We start from the raw sequence: 20,123 nt of genomic DNA, 5'->3' as shown, positions 1-20,123 counted from the left end.
TGACATTTCTTAGCCCCTCCAGCAGCAGACCTCCATTTTTTTCCTCCAGGAGTGAGGTGGAAAAACCCTGGATCACCTTCTTGGATTCTTATTACCCAAACGAGTGGCGTTCCACAAGCTTAGTCAATGAGTGGTCAGAAAAGGTGTTTCCTGTGCAGCTCACACACAGAGGGGGGACTTCTGGATGGCCGTGGCTCTCTCTAGGCCTAGCAGCCACAGTGGCTGCCAGGCCGTTTCTCTCCTCTCTCTGGGAGGGAGAGTGCCTGGCAGCCACGGTGGCTTTGTCAGGAAGGACGTCCGGAAGGTCCTCTGAAGACGTCCGGTCTAATTAGCATACTACCCTTTTATTAGTATACTTATTTTAAATGACAACAGTGCTTTCTCCTCTGAGATTTAATCCAACTAAGCCAGACCTCTACTTCATTCAGTTCTTTTTATTGAGCTTCATACATAGCACGGACTCAACATATATATGCTGGCTTTATAATGAATGAATGAATGAATAAATGATACCAGAGAGGAAAGAAATGTAATAAATTATTGAATGATACAACAAGGTGATTCAGCTAAGTTTGTGTGTGTAAGGGTCAGTGATGAAAAAATATTCAGAAGTAGTTATTAAACTTGTTTCTCTCAGCCAATAAATATTAATCAAGAGTCATAGTCAGTTATTATCGCTTTGATCCTCAAATGTTATGAGGGATATATCATTACCTCCATCCATAAGTGAAAAACCTGAGACTCTGGATGGGAGTAGGACTTGCCCACAATCACACAAACAGAAATCCAGAGCTTGGATTTGGAACCAGCTCTAGAGAGTTACAATCCATCCTTTGACACCAGTAGTGACACTTCTGAGGAAGGTGGCCAGAAATGGGCAGTCCTGAGGGTTAGACTCTAGCCTGCTCAATAGGAAACAAGATTACAAAACCAAAACAAAGGCATATTCAATGGAGAAAAGAAATGGATAGTGGCTAGACTTGTGGCATTTGTTGTAAGGAGCGTGGGTGGTAAAATTTATTAAAGGCTGCCTGATTTATTTTGCCTCCATTCATGTTAGATGAATTTTCCCATGAGTAGGTATCCACCCTCTGCACGCTTATATCTATTTATACATAAGGCTAATATGCTAAGTGTCTGACCTTCTGGGTAATAATGTCACATAGCAACGCCAGGCTTCCTCTCCCTAGCGACTAGCCTCCTTGCAGTTTCTTCAGCCCAGGAACACAACTTGCTTTATAACCAGGTGGAAACATTTCACACTATAACCAAATGTCTGTGAAGCGTTTTCATGTGCTTCATCTCATTTGATCCTCACAGAAGTCACGGAGTAGGTAGATAGGAGACTCGGTGGAATCCTATTTTCTTTTCATTATCCAGAAAATGGATATTTAGAAAGCTTAGAATCTTGACCTGACTAAAAAGAAGGAAGAAAGGGTGGACATTGAAAATGACTTCAGGTTTTCTCACTGCGCAGAATATAGTCAAACACTGCTGCAGTTAAATATTTCACCCTTTGTTTTCCCTGTGTGATCTACAATAATAATCTGCTTCATGTTGATATTTACTGCTGTGTTGCTGACAATTACCTGAAAGAGAAGTTGGGGTGCTTCACTGGGCTGGAAAAAGTTTAGCTAAATCAGAAAGCAGGTCTAATTAAGCAAGTTTATTCTATATCTATAAAAGGCTAAGTTGACTCGTGCATACACGATACATAATTGCACACATGTGTTTTGATCTGTCATTGTCGATCGTGAATTTGGTTGATACTTCTATTATAGAGAAAGGGTGAATAGCGATATTGAAATATTTCTTCTAATTAATTTCCTTTAAATGTGCACAAATTTGTGCACCAGGCCACTAGTATTATCATAAAACCCCTGGCTATGAAACCTGTATGCCACTGAAGCAGCTATATAAATAAGTAAGCCCATGCCACTACGAAGGATTGGAATTTTCTTTGTGAGATTAAATATATTTAGTTCCTGGCTACTGTAACCACATCAATGAGAAGAGTGACTTTTAAGATAATTTGAAGTGGTGTTGGTGACTTGACTCTAAAGAGCAGATTGTGGGGAAATACCATTACAACACAGTGTACTACTACAACCCAACTTCTTTTCAAGTCCTGTATTTCCATTAACAGTCTGTTCTTCCTTGGATTCTACACCTAGAAAGTGAATTTAGCAGTCTAAGAGGTCTAATTGAGCTCATCTCCTCTAACTATCAGTAGCTTCAAAATAACATAAATCAATGTTTATGCATGTGAAATAATAGCCTCTTTCCAATTGAGTTTATAATTTAAATGATTGTTGCAAATGCCATAAACTCTTAACTCCAGTTATCTTCCATTTCAGTACCATTATGAAGTCGCAGAGTTTAGCTTGTTAAGAAACTTCTCACCTGTATACATTAATTTGGTATTTCTCAAAGTTTCATACATGCACCATCTATAATTCTAAAGACAATTTTTGAATATGTAGAAATTAACATTTATTATAATGTGTTATAAATTAGGCACAAATCAAGTTCATGATTTATAACTATAATTGCTATGGGTCAAAATTAAGAAGCAATATTAAGATTGAATCCATTAAAAACGTATTAAATGCTTTAGCTATTGCCCAAGAATGCTGCATAACAAACCATCTTCAATCTCTGGGGCTTAGAACAATCATCTATACTTTTGTTCATGCATGTCAGGATCAACCACATCATCTGAGCCAGAAAGGAGTTCAGGCTGTGAGCTGAGTTCATGTATTATAGTCCTTAGATCTGCTGCTCCTGCAAGCTTATTCTTCTTGGGGGAAAAGACCTCAACTCTACAAATTCATTTCAAGGTTCTGCTTGGCTCACTTCTGCTAATATCCCATTGGCCAAAGCAAATTCCATGGCCAACCCAATGCCAAGGGACAGTGACTCCCATAGGGATAGAAGATAGGAAGAGAACATTTCTGAAAAATAACCTAATTTAACATTAATAGTAAAGTTGTAACATAGATATGACAAAACTTTTGAAGATGGTTCAAGAGTGCTTGCTTTAAGTCAACACCACTTTAATTTATTAATGTTGAATCCAGATCCAGATAGGCCCTGCTGTCTATAGCTGTCATGACACCTACAAAACTCACATTCTGAGAAATAATTGTAATTCCATTTGTTGTATGGAATGTATTGCCAACACAAATCTCAAACGAAAAACTTGAAGGTCCCTCTAACATCTCTCTGTGTTTATGTATTTACAAATCTGGTTAATTGCATTCTATATGCATCTCAGTATCTTTTCTTTGTGCTGAGACCTGCTTCATTTATTCCTTTTATGTAATGCAACTGACCTACAAAGGATTAACATAATCAAGGCTTTGAGGAAGACAGTGCAGTTGGTGAATTAAAATTAAAATGGTACTGAATGTCCCAGACTCCTTCTATTTCAGTATCTTTTATCTCCTGCTAGGAGCCCTAAAATACACCTCTTGTTTGTGTTTCAAGCAGCAGTAATCAAAATGGGGGAAGGGACAGGCAAACTGGAATAAATAGGCTGTAGAGGCAATTTTTGTTTTGATCAGATTCTGTTGTCTATGGGAAATAGAATCATTTCTCTGAGACACTCAGTTGCATTGCTCAGCAGGAGAGAAACTGTTAGGGTAATACCAGTTCCACACATGCCAGAGTAACAAATGTCTGTCATTCCTCTTTTTCTTTCCCAGAGAGTTAGACAAGGAGTTAGACCATTTTATAGTCATTTTAATAATGAAAAAGCCAAGGCTTTTAAATACTATGAGATTTGGTAAAAGTCATTCAAAAAATTAAGTGGCCAACCAGGATATCCTCTTTTGTGACATATCTGTTTTTGTGTCTTATTTTTTTCTGTTGTTTCCTGTGTTTTCTATGTTATTTCATATATTGATTTTTTAATGTATTAGTTCAGAGTCCTTTGTAAATGACCTATATTGTATGTATATTCTTCCACTGGCTTATTTTGCATTCTCTTAATGGTGTGTTTTGATAAACTAATGATGCTGATTAACATTTTTCAGATTGCCAGTCTTTCCCTAATGGTTAGTGCTTTGTTTTTCCTGTGTCAGAAATGTTTGCCTAATGATGTGAAGACTTTTTTCTATGTTACCTTTCATAGTTAGTTTTATAATCTATCCAGAATTTATTTTTTAGTATGGTGAAAACTATTTCTTCAGAGTAGGTCTGCTGAGAACCAATTTCAATTTTTTCCCCTGAAAGTGTTTTTACTTTAAATTACAATTTGAAAGAAGTTTTTATTAGGTACAAAATTTTATATTGGAGATTTTTTTTCTTTTAGCATTTTCAAGATGTCATTGCATTGTCTCTGGTTTCCATTATTTCTGTTGAGAAGTCATCTATAGGTCCTATTGTTACTATTTATAAATTAATGGATTTTTATTTACAAAATAATTTTATATTTTTTTAAACTTTGACTTTCAGCAATTTTACATAAATTGGCCTAAGTGAGGTTTGCTTTGTATTAATTCTGCTTATGGATCATAACACTTTTGAAACAGTGATTTGACATCTTCCAGTAATTCAGGGGGAATTATCAGCCTTAATTTTTCAACTACACTTTGCTCTTTATTTTTCTTTTAAACTAGCTTTCAGTTTACTAATGCCTTCTTTAACCTGTGTTTAATTGCTGCCAAATCTACCTATTAAATTTTTAACTTCAATTATTGTATATTTTTTAGTTTTAGAATTTACAGCCGATTTTTTTAATAGTCTCCAGTAATCTGACCAACTTCTTTGCCATGAAACTGTTCCCATTTGGCATTTAATTCTTAAGTACATTAATCATTATTTTAAAGTTGTATCTATAGCTGGATCTCTACTATGTCTATCTGATGTCTTATTCTCTTGGTTTTCAGTGATTCATTCTTATTCTTTTGGAATGCCATGTAATTTTTTAAATGCTGGACACTTTGTGTAAAACATTGTAGTGATAACTTGAGACCCTGAGTGGTTTAATCTTTTCCTAAATAGGATTTATTTTTCTTCTGAAAAGCAGGTGAGACAGAGCAGAGAATATCAAAAACTTAGGAATTGAATTGATTAAAAATTGGACTTCAGTTTTGGGGTTTGGGTTTTTTTTGTTTGTTTGTTTGTTTTTTTGGGGGGGGGTTGGTGTTTTTTGTTTTTGTTTTGAAGTTGTTCAGAGACCTTCATTCTGATCCTCATTATTCACTCAGCAACCTACAGAAGACATTTTCTTTATCTCTGCCCCAAGCAGCAGCAGCTGCATCCAGGCCCGAAATGAAAGGTACAAGTAGTGGAAGGCCTTGTAGAGAAAAGCTAACAAGTGAGATCTCTGCTTATCCTGGTTAGGTGAAGGTAGAATAGGGAAAGTGCCTAAGTATAATATTTCAAAGACTCTGTTCTTCTAAGCTGAGGCCAGCAAGAGAGGAGCTAGCTAATGGACACAAAACTGTCCAGCACAGCAATCTGATGGACTTCACTTTCTTTAAAGAGCTGGTCTATTTCAAGTTCATCCATGTCCCCAGAGCTCACCCATCAGGAGACCCCACAGAAAACTGGAGGTACTTATCAGAGCACCTTTTCCTTGGCAGGCTCTGACCTCCAAGTTCTGTCTCTCCCTCCTATTTTTACCCCTCCAAACCTCTTAAGATTTCTAGAAGCTCTATTCAACTTGGCACATGTAGAATGTCAGACTCACTATGTTGCACCTCCTGAACTTTGTGATGCATTGATGGCTCTTGGGTGCCTTAAAATAAGGTCTTATATAATATTTCCCTTGTTTCTAGCTGTTCTTGGTACCAGGGTTAGGCTACATCATAGTATTCTACCTTAGGCAGAAATTCCTTCCTTAATGTGATTTTAATTTGCATTTCCTTCCTTATTATCAAAGTGAATCATCTTTTCACATGACTACATGCCATTTTAAAAAAAAAAATGAACTGTTGTAAATTTTTTTCTATCGTATTCTTTATCTTTTTCATCTCTATTTTAGAGTCCTTTATGTATTAAAGATGTCTATGATAAAGGGTATAAATATTTTCAATTTATAACCTTTCTTTTTTTAAACATTGCTTATGGTATTTTTTCCACCCACAATTTATTATATTTATATAAAGTAAAATAGTTCCATTTTTTGGTTATTACTTCTGTGCTTCCAAACATAATTAGCAAAGATTTTCTCTTCCCAGGCTTGGGGAAATCCACAAATATTTTTTTTTTCTGTGATTATGTCTTTAAAGAATGCATTGATAAAAAATTGAAAAATGGTCCACTTTCTAGAATTGGCAGAGTGAGAAAGGATATGATATAGTGTTAAGTCCAGTTGGAAGTCGTAAGTTTTGTTTTCTCTTCCTCAGCCCCAGGAACTAATGAAAAGAACTCATGGACACAGTTACTTTCATGTTGTCCTTGAAGGGCTTGGGAGCCTATGAGTCTTTTCATTTCTTCCTGTGTTATCCTCCTTCTGACTTCTCTAAGAGCATCAGGGTTACTTCTACATTGATGTCTCCAAAATGCATGCATGTCTAATTCATCATTCTCTTCCTCATCAGTGGATGCAAAAGCTTGTTTGGCATCTCCACGTAAACGACCCAGCACTTCAGACTTCAAATCTAAAATGGCTTTCTTTACCTTCCTCCAATTTGCTTCTTTTATATGTCTTCCAATACTACTGCCATCCACCCAGACTCAGAGATTGGTCACCTTTGAGTCATACTTCTCTATTTAGTAAATCATTACAAAAGTGCAAGTTCCATCTTTGAAGGTATTTTCCTCTGAAGAAATTACAAACTGTATCTTTTCCAGCCTTGCTTCATTCTCACCCACAGGCACACCAAGTTTAATGCACTGCAGGCTCAACAAGCACTCATGTAATAAACATGAATTTAATCTTCTGTTTAAAAAATTACAGAAATAATTAAAACTCTGAAAGTATGGATTTTCCAGCACACTGCATGTGTATTTGTATTTTTCAAATGCTCTGGCTCTTCAAGCTGTGAAAACATAATAGATACTTAACTAAAGAAATAAGAGGATATTGACTATCTCGGAAATTTCTCACAATTAAAAAAAATCCCTTAATTGCTATGTTTAAGCCCATGATACAGCTCAGTCACAGTGAGTAGATGACAAGCCTTAGAAGATGTACAAATAGAGAACAATCACAATGGAAATTAAAGACTGGACTCTTGGCGATCCAACGTGGCAGCCTCCGAGCAGACTCCTAGGGCAGCAACTAAGCCATTTGTTTGTGTTTAAACAAGGAACTCATTGCCAGGGGAATGAATCTTTCTTCGTTGAGGCAAGCCTAAGGCAAAGTAGATTTTCTTTTCTCCCTTCAAAGGTTAAGCTACATAAACACACCGATATACAAATTTTCCTAAATTTAAATTGCAGGTTGTTCTGATTAAACCAAGTTCCCCTGCTTTCATGCCACCAGATTTCTAATTTTAAAAGTTGTGTATGTATGTATAGATGTGATTATCTCACAAATTGGAGGATTTACAGGATGGCAGCTCTACAGTATTCCAACAGCTCAAACTACTATTTTCTTATTTAACTTTTTCTACAAAAGAAGGTGAGTCCCAGGAACATTTTTGAATTTGAGAGGGCAGTGGAGGGTGACAGAACAATTGGCAGTCAGACACCTCTAATTCCCTGTTAATCAAGGGACTGTCTTCTTTCACTCTTTCCTTCAAGGTGAGGACACGCTAAGAGTTCCTGTAAAAAGCGAAGGCTCCTGTGACACAGAAAACTCCGCAAGTCCTGATGGTAAGGTCCTAAGTGCTCCGAGCTCAGGCAGTCTACAAATGTGGCATATTTTCTGTGTGTACTCTAGGATTAAGGGAGCTCACTATTCTATGAATTAACATATTCCGTTAGAACAAAGTCAAGTTCAAAAACCACTTTCTACTAGGAACTAATAAAATTGGCAGCCTTTTTTAAACACTGACTCTAACTAAGTTTAAAAAACAGCATGTGCCTCAGTTGAATCGTAACTCGCAAAAATGAGGCCACGCTGGGTAATTCCAAGGCTAGCCTGGACTGCAGGAAGTTGAGCTGGTGAACTTTACAGAAGCATCACTTACTTCTGAAAAAATGCTTGTTACCCCTGTTACCCTTGTTACCACTCCGGAGCTTTGGCTTGAGTTTGGGCCAAGGTCATTCTTGGACTTTCATCACTTTATCTCATTGCATCACATCCAATGTCTTGGCCAAATATGTACTGAGTCTTTAAAAGCACCCTAGAAATAAATTTACAAAAACCTTTTTTACATTCACATCTCATTTTGAAAGCATCTGAAGATTGGAGCCTCTGAAATGTGCGCACACCCTCAACTCCTGCGGGGGACCCTTTGTAAGGTCATTACTTGCATTAGAAAAAACTACTGTTTGAGCACACGAGGTTTAATAAATATTTCATTCCACTGCCCCACAGAGCTTAGGAGAAACAGAATTGATCAGTGTTCAACTGTTTATATGTATCTTGCTGTTTGAGTTACTTGCAAATTACTTTGAGTCAATAAATGACCTTGGAAAAAATTCAGCCACTGGGTAGAAGTTACTTGGTGGTTTTACATAGAGTTTCCCATAGTACTGGGTATTCCCCCCTGCTATAGGCGCTTTTTCACAAACTGATTTTTCACTCACGGGCAAACATCATCTGGAAAAATAATGTTTTTAAATACTAGCTCTATCCATTAAAAGCTACCACGTGTTAGTCATGCCCCGTTGAACAAAACTTGCCCAGCCTGGTTTTGCCTCTGTAGACATAGTTCATAACTAATTTTTACAAAGCATGTTCTGAAGAACACCAAGACCAAGCCCATACAATGCTCGCTGAATAAAAGAGAAATAAATGTGAGAAGTACTAAGTTTTAGTCCTTACTTGGAGATTCACCATGCATACTGCAGGCTCTCATAAGTCTCAGCTGTAAATTAATTTATTAACATGGTTTAAAGTTGCTTTTCCCAAATGTATTCGATCATGGAATGCTTTGTATAGTAACATTTGTTAATATGTTTTGGAACTAATAACTATTGGGTTAGAGGAAGAAATGGAAAAGGAATACTACTATATTTTATTATGCTCCCACACTGAGATGGGCACACTTAAAAATTTTTGTAGGCCAGGATTGAAAGTCCCTGTATTATTCCCTTTATATAGGTAAAATGTCTGCCTCTGGCCAGTTTACACCTGGGTTTAGAATGAGCTCACATGTCATTAGAAACCCAGGCTTGTGTGAGGTGAGACCAAAGAGAACTGCTTTTCAAACCTTCCTCCTTAAGAGAGAGTTGGGTGGGATGCCACATGATGTCATTCCCTCTTTCATACATACCTCTTTGGAGAGTGAAAACTAGCATCTGCCGCTATTTTACTTTAGTCAAGCTTTGAAGTTCAAGAAAAACTGATTTCAATTGTTGATTTTGTGCAAATAAATACAGGCTACACAAATGAGAAAACTCAAAGGTTACTTACTCAGAGCCTACCAAAGTGTCAGCCATTAGCACTTGTGTTTGGCCAACTCAAAGGCAGGCAGGGAAGTGAGAAACTTTTATAGCTTACAAAAAGGAAGTCTCCATGTTTCTATGTCTCTGGATTTATTTTGTTCATCAGTTTATTTTGTTCTTTAGATTCCACATGAGTGAGATCGTGTGATACTTGTCTTTCTCTGTTTTGCTTAGCATAATACTCTCCAGGTTCTTCACTATGAAATCTCAGAGGGAAGGCATGGGTGGGTGGGTGGAAAGAGATCAAGCAAAGAACTTATATGCATATATGCATAACCCATGGACACAGACAATAGTGTGGTGAAAGTCTGAGGCGGGGGGAAGGGGAGGCCGAGAGGTGGGCTAGAAGGGGGTCAATGGGGGGGGGAAAGGGGGCATCTGTAATACTTTCAACAATAAAAATAAATGTTTAAAAAAGGAAGGGGGGAGGCTCAAAGCATCCTCTGATTAAAGTTCTTGGAATGAGGAAAGGAGACCTGGGCTCAGTAGAAGTGGGACATCTTAGGCGATTGGCTTGGGGACATACTTTGCTTTTCCTGGTTGGGGCAAGCATATGGGAACCTAGCAGTCACTGAACATTCTGAGCTAATTGTTGCAAAGGTTGTGGTTTGGTTGCCTGGGCTGGTTGCTGCATAGTTTTTAAGTCGGAATTCTGTTGTTATATATGGCCTAGCCATTGTCCATTTGTGTATTGTTTATGAGTTTATAATGTGGGTTTTGATGCTTTAAAAATATCAACCTACTTAAACCAATGACCCTTGAAAATTTCCAGAGTGATTGCTATGCCTGCTCTTGGCTACTTCTGGACAATGGCAGTAATTATGAATTCTATTTGTATGCAAATGCTCACCTAGAACAATACACGGTGAAGTAAAAGCACAGGTTTTGTTTTATTATTTCTGTGTGATCTGGTTAGATGTTTTGCTTTTCTATTTCATGGAGCCTATTGCCTCTGCACCCAATCGCAGGTTTATAAGGTCTGTTTTGAATTTCAAAATTGAGAACATGGCAAAACAAAGAGGCCTATTGACATAGCCCCTTCCAAGGGAGCTCCTTACCTCTCTGCAGATCAATGATCTCTTTTGCTTTGTTTTATCTTTGTTTTCTTATATATTTATTAATGCCTTTGAATTTATCTAAGGATGGTAATACATATACCCAAAATATCAACCCCAAAATCTGGTATGAAGTGACAACTTAGCTTCTACAATTCAGTAAAAAGGCAATTCTTCCCTCCCCATTTCTCTTCAGTAAAAATCCACAAGAATGACCCTAAAATCATAAATGAATGAAAATGAACTGAAAACAGGTATAAAATAGGAAATCAGAAAAGTACTATCAAGTCATAGACCATTTTAATGTGTTTAAGAGATTTGGTTTTAATAAGTATTTAACCTTTTTGTTTTCCTTTCTGGTTATAGTTGAAATGAATAGTCAGGTTGACAGTGTAAATGACCCAACAGAGAGTCAGCAAGAAGATTAACTAATAGGTAAGTTGTCCTTGTGGTGAGATTTTTAATTGGTTAAACTGGTCAGAGGAACTATTTGTAAATGGCATATTGGATTTCCCTCTACTCTATCAAGTCCCACAGCATGGATCAGGCTAAACTTTAAAAATCTTTACACCAAATAACACAGTATAAGGAGCAAAGATTGCCATAGAAGCCTGCCATCTTTCAGAGAGAAAGAAAAGCCACAGCATATTCAAATCATGCAGTACTCTGGTTTTCTGAGCTGTGACAAGAAAAAATGGTTTTCCATTCATCTCACCTCCTGGCCTCCTGGAGTGATTAAATTATTTCAGCAGCCCCTAGCTGATTCTGAAGTATTGCTTTTCCAGAATTTACCTGCTGAGTTGTTTTAGTAGATCTTTTTTTAAGCATAACAACTAAAGCTTTGCCCTGGGGAATGTGTAAAGGCCCTTGAGTGTGTTTGGGCAGAAAGAAACCTGTCTCATATCCTAACCTCTCCCACCACTACCTGTGGACCTGTGTCTGCACAAAGGTTTGTTGAGTTGAATGAGCCTCAGGGAACTCCCAAAGAAAATAAAAGTCTGGGCCAGGCCACACTTAGGAGTTTTTCCAGACCAACACACTAAATCTCTCAGCAGAGAATGAAGTATATCTAGAATGATGAGTGGTCTATAGTCTTTTCCATATCTTAAAAGCTGCTGAGAAAAAATTAGAGGAAATAAGTCAGGCTTGCTATTCCAATTCCTAACTTAAAATAGTTACCTATTAAAAAAAAAACACAACCCATGGAATAAATGAATTGTGGGTTGTCTAGTGTAAGACACAAATGTGTTGACACTGTTGCCTCCAGCACCACCCTGCACTCTCTGTATCTTCTCAGTAGGTCTCTGTATCCTCAGGAGGCCCCGCAGCACCAGACCCTTGAGTTCCAGCATCACAGCAGAACGTTTGAGAACGTGTGAAAATACACACGCATCTGTCCTTCCCATCATGATCTTGAATATCATTTAAAACTAGATACAACAGTATTTGCATAAAGCATGTATAGCATAGGACTGCTAAAAAATTATAAACACATGCAAATATGGTCTTGAAACATGTCTTCTTTTTTTACTGATAACCTCATTCATACATTTTAAATATCCTGCTAAGCTGCAAAAATGATATGGTAGAGAAGTGCCATTGAAAAGTAATGAAGTGAGACTAAACCTGAAAATTTTAAATACAAGTTCTTCAGTGTTGCTTTACCTTTTGCCCTTTAGTTGGCACCAAACTGTAGACTTCTTGTCTGGATTTTTTTTTCTTATAGACACTATTATTTTCCAGTGTGCTCAATTTCCAGATATTGTACCAGGGCAAATCTGTTTTCTGTAATAACTGTCAAAATATTTTCCTTGACCATAAACACCAATTTATACCTTTACCCAAATGAGTAAGTTGTCAAAACTTAAAGTTCAATATTAGTTTAAGGAAACTCAATTCCAGGAAGAGAAGGAGCTCACACAGGGTCACTTGGCCGGTCAATGGAAGTTTAGATACTCCAAGTACCAATTCTTTGATGTCACCATATTGTTCCTCAAACAATAGTGAGGTGTTGTTGTTTTTTTAACACAGTTGTCACAGAGAACAGTATGACCTGAGGAACTTCATTGATTCCTACAGAAATATTTAGGCAGTTAGGTTTGTAAGCATTATCTGGTAGTTCAACAGGAAGAAAGAACCTAACCTTCAGTTCCTGTGTATCATACCTGTAAGGAAATTAAAGAACTTACAGTGAAACTGAATTAGAATTAGAAAGATCAAAGACATAATGCAAAAATGTTTTGTGTTGTATAATTTATAATTGTGAAAAAGCAGGGATATCAAAAATAACAATAAGGGAACAGATTAAAGGAGAAATAGAACATTCTGTAAATGTAAAAATAATTTTAATAAGTATTTGAGGGCATGTAAAGATGGTTATGGAACTACAGAAATATGGAGAAATATGGCAGGCAGAGGGTGTTGTGGCTTCCAGTTTGGGTAGTCAGAGGCTTTGTAGCTTCCATTTTTGCTCACTCAGAATGCCTGCTCCTGGAATCCAGCCACCTGGAATCCAGCTTCACTTGTGTGAAGCTCAGGCACATCTATAGAATGACAGAGGCCACATGGAGAGAAACTCAGAGATCTTCTGTGATGTTCTGGTGCTAGTAGATACCACCTGGAGCAGATAAACTGCCCAGCTGATGCCAGACTAAATTATAGAATCATGAGAAATAATAGTTGATTTTTATAACCACTAAATTTTGGAATTGTTTGTAATGTAGCAATAGGTAACTGAAGCAATGGGAATAATACAGACCTCCTCTCAACACAAATACTTATAAATGAGAGATAAACTCTAACAAAAATATTTTCAAGTACAAAGCTCAACGGACATAAAAGCAAAGGCACCAGGAGTAATGAGGAAAATGAAAGCCGAAACAAATAATCTGGTGAGCTGGAGATGCAGCAACCCTAAGGGCTACAGATCATTGTTGATGCAGAAATAGGCCCTAGGGCTAGTGTTTGGGTTCTAATGCCCACCTGGGACCTTGAGTCACTCAGGGTAAGAAGCCAGAACTGATACCTCTACATATATCAATCTGGGACTCTCAGCTCAAGAAATTAACAAGGAGACGTGGGTCTGCCCAGGGTGCAGCATGGACGAAGAAAAAGACTCCCATCATAAGTAGAAAACATAAATGCACCATGAGATTGCAACAAGTTCATGCCATCCAAACTCATATAGTAATATACAAGCAGAAATTAATTTATATAGTTGATTATAGGTAGCAAATGGAAATATCACTTGGAAATGTCACAGAAGAAACAGTATCTGAAAATTAGTTCACAATATTTTTGTTTGTTTATTTGCTTGTTTGTTTTTGTTAATCCTCACCAACGGATATTTATTCCATTGAGTTTTAGAGGAAGTGGAGGGAGGGAAGGAGAGAAGAGGGAGGGGAATAGGAAGAGAGAGAGAAACATCCATGTGAGAGAGACATATACTTTGGTTGCCTCCTACCCACATCATAGCAGGGCCAGGGATGGAACATGCAACCCAGGTATGTGCTCTTCACTGGGAATTCGAACCTGTGACCCTTCGATCCACGGGCCAATACTCTAACCACTGAGCACATCAGCCAGGGTGAGTTCACAATTTTCAGACATAAAACACACAAGGAAGTGATCCATCAAAAATGAGAGTCAGTGGGTAAAATTACAAGATAATTAGTACCAGAAGAACTCAAGAGAGTAGAAAATTTTGAAGACTTTATAAAGTAAATATACACAAAAATGACAAAAAGATGAAAAGCAGATATAAAATAAGAAAAGAGCAACACTATGAAAAATTAACAATAATTTGGAAAAGGCAAATAAAAGTGTAGTAATATAAAAGACACATGAAGAGATGTGAAGGATAAGACATAACCAAGATGTTTTGTGTTTAATAGACATTTTAAAAGGAGATATATTATCAATATTTGAAAGATCATGACAGATTTATTAGAGTTGGTAATAGTCATGAATTTTAAATTAAAGGAAGAACAGTAAGTTGCAATAAAGATGTATATTTAAAATAAATCCACATGCAGGCACTGCTGAACACCAAAGAGAAGAAATTAAAGCAATTTGAGAGAAAAGGAGCTAACCTAGAAAGAAGTCAGGATTGTGTGAATAGCAGGCTTCCCAACAAACATTTAGGTCAGAAGACAGTGGACTAGTTGTGAGTTTTCAAAACTTAGATACAAGTAATTGCCAATATAAAATTCTAGACTAGTTGTCATATCACTTAAGAAAATGGTATTTGCCATTTTTCAGGTGAAAACAGATTCTTTAAAAGCTCCTAAATATACAACAGGAAGAAGAAAATCGAGTTCAGATGAAATAGTAGGGTGCAGGAAACAATTGTGAGCCAAGAAAAATTGTAATCACAAAAGCAAATCAAAATAAATATTGATTATAGATTTATAATACTAATTGGTGTGTGGTTAAAAACAGGGCAAAACAAACCTACTATTTATGTACATTTTATAATGTACAAAGTAATGCTATATACCTTTTATTATATGTGTTCATGTTATAAATATATGTATTTAAAGGTATAAAACCATGCAAATTATTGATTCACACCAATATTAGGAATTGGTCATCTCTGTGAAGGAAGAGAAATAGTTTTATTTTATCTTTAAATTAAATTAATTTCTGTGCAATGTTTTATTTTTTAAAGTAAAATGAAAATTAAAAATAAAACATTACAAGGTTATTTGAAAAAATATTAACACATTAAATCCAGATAGATCTATTCTAAATATGTTATACTATTGTCTGTAATTTTCTTCATGTTTACAATTTTCATTGTTAAAATTAAATATTATGTAGAAAAGATATAGAAAAACCATATAAGGAAATACTTCATAATATGCTTTTTAAAAATACCATAATATTAACTACAGAAGTTATTGCTAATAGAAGGATTACACAGGATTCTTTCTTTCCTTATCTACTTATAGATATTTTAAATACTAGAGACCTGGTGTATGAAATTCATGCACTGGGGGGGGAGGTCCCTCAGTCCGGCCTGCGCCCTCTTGCAGTCTGGGAGCCCTTGGGGGATGTCTGACTGCCAGCTTAGGCCTGCTCCCCCTGGTGAGTGAGCCTAAGCCGAGAGTAGGACATCCTTAGCGCTGCCGTGGAGGCAGGGGAGGCTCCTGCCACTGCCGCTGCTCTCACCAGCCATGAGCCTGGCTTCTGGCTGAGCGGCACTCCCCCTGTGGGAGCGCACTGACCACCAGGGGACAGGTCCTGTGTTGAGCATCTGCCCCCTGGTGGTCAGTGCATGTCATAGCGACCGGTCTTTCAGCTGTTCAGTCAATTTGCATATTAGCCTTTTATTATATAGGATTGTCTACAATATTGCTTTTACATACACCTACAAACCTCAAAGGTATTTTTTTTTCCCAAAAGGATTCATAGGATACCAGAGTAGAAAGTTAGCCTTGAGAACATCTGCTCTAATTCTTCCTTAGAGAAATATAGAAATTTATGATGATAGAAATCAGATCAATCATTGATTTCAGCAGGAGTGGGGTTAATGATTGGAAAGGGAACTTTCTGGGATGATGACTATGCTTTACATCTTGATAGTGGTCTGAATTAAATTTATGCATTTTTTCAAAACAGATTCACGTATGTTTTAGACCTGTGTCTTTCCCTCTATGTGGATTTATAACTTATTTTTTAAATTGTAAAGTCTATAGGCTCTTGTAAGGCATGGTATCTTCTTAGAGTCCTCTCAGGTGGAGAACACAGCAGAGACTTAATTAGTTAAGATCTCAAAATGTGGATAACCATCAACAACTTTTGCAAATCAACATTATATAAATTGTATATAATTTGTGATTATTATGATTTCTCTGTTGAGCTCTGGAAACTAGAGTGTATGAATGGTCCCAAAAAGGGAGGGCACATCCAGTTAAGGTGAGGTTTTTAAAAGAATACTTTGAAGAGTTGAGTTAATCATCCCCATCAGCCAAAGCAAGTTGTCAATGTGGCATACATTTATTAAACAGTGATTAAGATGCTTTTTAAAAATACCATGTGCCAACAATTACAGCTTAGATATCCAAAGTTCTCTGATAGTCAAATAAAATATTCCTAGGCCTGCTTGAGAGGTGAGAAACATTTAAATGGCTGTATAGTGGTTCCATTTATCTATAGTTTTGCTTTTCATGGTTTTAGTTATTTGCTGTCGATTGCAGTCTGGAAATATTAAATGGAAATTCCAGATATTTTGAGGAAGAGACACCACATCCCTGTAACTTTATTGAAGTATATTGTTATAATTATTCTATTTTAATATTAGTAATTCTGGTTACTCTCTTACTATGCTTAGTTTTTAAATTAAATGTTATCATAAGTATGCATGTATAGGAAAAAAAAAACATAGTATATATAGGGTTGGGTATTATCTGGAGTTTCAGGCATCCACTGGGCGTCTTTGAACATGTCCCTCCACTTAGATAAGGGGCGACAATTGCATTAAAATGATATTCCTGCCCTTGCTGGGTGGCTCAGTTGGTTAACATGTCCTCCTATGCATCAAAAGGCTGCAGGTTCAATTCCTTGTCAGGGCCTCATACCTGGGTTACAGTTCGATCCCCATTTGGGGTGAGTATGGGAAGCAATTTGTCAATGTTTCTCTCTCACATCAATGTCTCTCTCTCTCTCTCTCTCTCTCTCTCTCTCTCTCAAATCAATAAAAACACATATCCTCAGGTGCGGATTTAAAAAAAAAAAGATATTCCTTGCTAAGCTTATAAAGATGGTTTATCTTTAATCTAAGAAATGGTTTCTCCTTGTCTTTGGCAGGGGCACAAGATGAAGCAAAGGAACAAAGAAATGGAAGTAGATGCCAGTCCTCAGCCTTGCAGCCTCTGCTGGCCCTGGGGGAAGAGGGGGAGCCAGCAGTGGTGCTGTGGAGGAGGGTGGGGGTCGGGGAGGCAAGTCCCACGCAAGGATGGGGAATCCTTTGCTCTAATTTCTCAGCTGCATCTTGTTCTTTTGACTTGCAGAAAGAAAACAAAACACTTTTCTTTAACTTGGTGGGGTGACCCACATTAACGCATCTTTCCGGCTCTGTTCCTGTAATTTCTGTCTTTTCTCTCACAATTTCGCCCCAGGGTCATGGTTTAGCACTCACATGTGTATCCTGGGCCCTGTCTGCTTTCTCGGTTATTTCACAAAGCTGGTTGGACAGTAGTTTCTTCAAAGAAAGGAGGAAGGTCATTGTTTGATAAGCTGCAAGCTAAATTTCAGGAATTGCCAAGCCCGATATCAGTATAATCCACAGGCAAAGGAGACAGGAGAGGAAATGGGCAAAACCCTCAGAAATCACTTGGGAAAAGGTCAGGATGATGACTTGAAAATGATACCGTCTTCAGGGGTTCCCACGGCACAGGGATATGTAAGCAGGGCTTTATCCAGGGCGGGGCACAGAGATGTGCAGGAGGGCAGGCCCTGACAGCTTTCATGCCTCTCCTTCCGTGGGCAGGACAGCGGGGATGTTCTTTTTTGACACTGACTTTCAGCAGAGCTTTCTCGGTTTGTGAGGTCTTTACCAAGTGCTTCAGCGTGGAGCCCCCCAGTGGGCTGTGAGTCAGTGTGACACCATCCTAAGGGAATGGTACCTCTGAATTTGCTGCCCTTGTGCATAGTTTATTTGGTGTACATCCATCTAGGCGGTTTATTTGGAGGGGGGGGGGGGGGGGAGGCGCTGCTGCATTTAGGATCCAAACATATGCCTGTGATATTAAAAGCTCCACTTGGAATCTCTCTTTATATACATGCTTTTCATAAAAATAAAACATGTTGTCTTTACCCAAGGTTTGATCGCCTGCAGAGCAGATTCTCACTTGAAATTAGAGGCAGTTAGAGGTCTCGCTTGCAATTTTGGCTTCCAGTTCCCTTTAAACAGTGTGGCTTGCCCATGCCAAGTCCAAGACTAATGTGATAGCTGGTCTTCTCTCTCAGCAGATTACGACCATTACAGGGAGGAGCAGCTGTACTTAAGATCCAAGAGGTCAGAAGTACAGTCGGCACAGGGGTGAAGGACCCAGGTGAAACGTTGTCACAAATGGTGAGACATTGTCACAAATGTCTATCCAAGAGCCAACATGAACAAGGACCCTCGTGGGGCAAGATGACTGCTTCCCACAGCCTCCTTGGGTTCAAGACCATTCTCCTCCCACCCCCTCACCCACCCTCTGGAAACTGTTATCATTTCTTGCATAGCTTCTTAAATCCATCTTTCTTATAAGAGCTTTAGAATTGTAAGTTATTTATCTATTTTTTCTTAGTAGAGGAATTGGATCAAATTGAGTATTTCTAAAATAAAAGGATGTTTTGCTTTTTAAATATTCCATGAAATCCTTCAGTTTTGCCCTTTCCTCTATGGAAATTCAACTCCTTATCTTTCTGTGAAAGCTGTGTTGGCCTCTCTGAATTTTCTGCCCTTATGCATAGTTTATTTGGTATACTGAAATCAAGTGCAAGTTACAGTTCTGCATATGTAATATGATTTTTAAGAGTCCGTATTAAAAAAAAAATCATCAACCTAGCAGCAATGCTTCTTTTAAGTGACCTCATGATTTTGGAACTTGGCCATGTCTCCTGCCATTTATTCTACAGCCTTCCACTGCCATTAGACATCACTTTCTAGGGGCAAAAAAAAAAAAAAAGAAAGAAAAGAGTCATTTTAAATAATTCAAGAAATGATACCATATTAATACTAATTTTTTTCATATTTATGTCATCTTTATAACTTTTTAAAATATGTTTTATTGATTTTTTACAGAGAGGAAGGGAGAGAGAGAAACATCAATGATGAGAGAGAATCATTAATGAGCTGCCTCCTGCACATCCCACACTGGGGATCAAGCCCACAACCCAGGCATATGCCCTTATTGGTTCATAGGCTGATGCTCAACCACAGAATCACACCTGCTGGGTTGATCTTTATAACTTAACTAGAAGCCCAGCGTGTAAAATCACGTGGCCCTGCCCACCTGTGTCCACCTTGCCACGCCCACCCACCCGCCGTCCTGCCTGCCCGCCGGCCGCCAGCCTTGCTGCGATCAGAGACTGTGGGCCACACCACGTGGTCTGAAATCGCATGAGACCCCAGACCCACCGCGCGAGGCGGGACCCCAGATCCACTGCACCGGCGAGACCCATCAATGCATCTCCTGGAGACAGGTTGTTGGTTGTTACAGCATTACGGCCATGGGCTTTTTACATATATAGATTGAAAGTCACTGACCCTCTTCTGCAGCACTTGACAAGTGCAACCTGATAGGAGCACGTTCCTGTGACTCCCAAGTGTTAGTGCTACACATGACAAAGAAGAGAGGAAACATATGAAAGAGACCTAATATACCTGCTAGGAACATTGTGATTGGAATTATTTCAATCCTGGTGTTCTCCTCATCACCCCGGACAGCCATTTAATTCATTTCTTTTCTTTTATTTTAAATATATTTTTATTGATTTCAGAGAGGAAGGAAGAGGGAGAGAGAGATAGAAACATCAATGATGAGAGAGAATCATTGATTGGCTGCC

At 37.9% G+C, this 20,123-nt stretch overlaps 1 protein-coding gene across 1 annotated transcript in view; it reads left to right on the top strand.

The window, feature by feature from the left end:
• Positions 1 to 17,434, top strand: part of MACROD2 (mono-ADP ribosylhydrolase 2) — a 1,996,248-nt gene extending 1,978,814 nt beyond the window's left edge. The window contains exons 17-19 of the mRNA XM_054724198.1: positions 7,699 to 7,770; positions 10,932 to 11,000; positions 17,376 to 17,434. Of these exons, the coding sequence (XP_054580173.1) occupies positions 7,699 to 7,770; positions 10,932 to 10,993 (134 nt within the window). The 3' untranslated portion in view covers positions 10,994 to 11,000; positions 17,376 to 17,434. The remainder of the gene's footprint in view (positions 1 to 7,698; positions 7,771 to 10,931; positions 11,001 to 17,375) is intronic.
• The last annotated feature ends 2,689 nt before the right edge of the window (positions 17,435 to 20,123 follow it).

The sequence above is a fragment of the Eptesicus fuscus genome, chromosome 12 (assembly GCF_027574615.1).
Source record: "Eptesicus fuscus isolate TK198812 chromosome 12, DD_ASM_mEF_20220401, whole genome shotgun sequence".
In the NCBI taxonomy this organism is placed as follows: Eukaryota; Metazoa; Chordata; class Mammalia; order Chiroptera; family Vespertilionidae; genus Eptesicus; species Eptesicus fuscus.
This window is presented reverse-complemented; position numbering and strand designations above follow the sequence as displayed.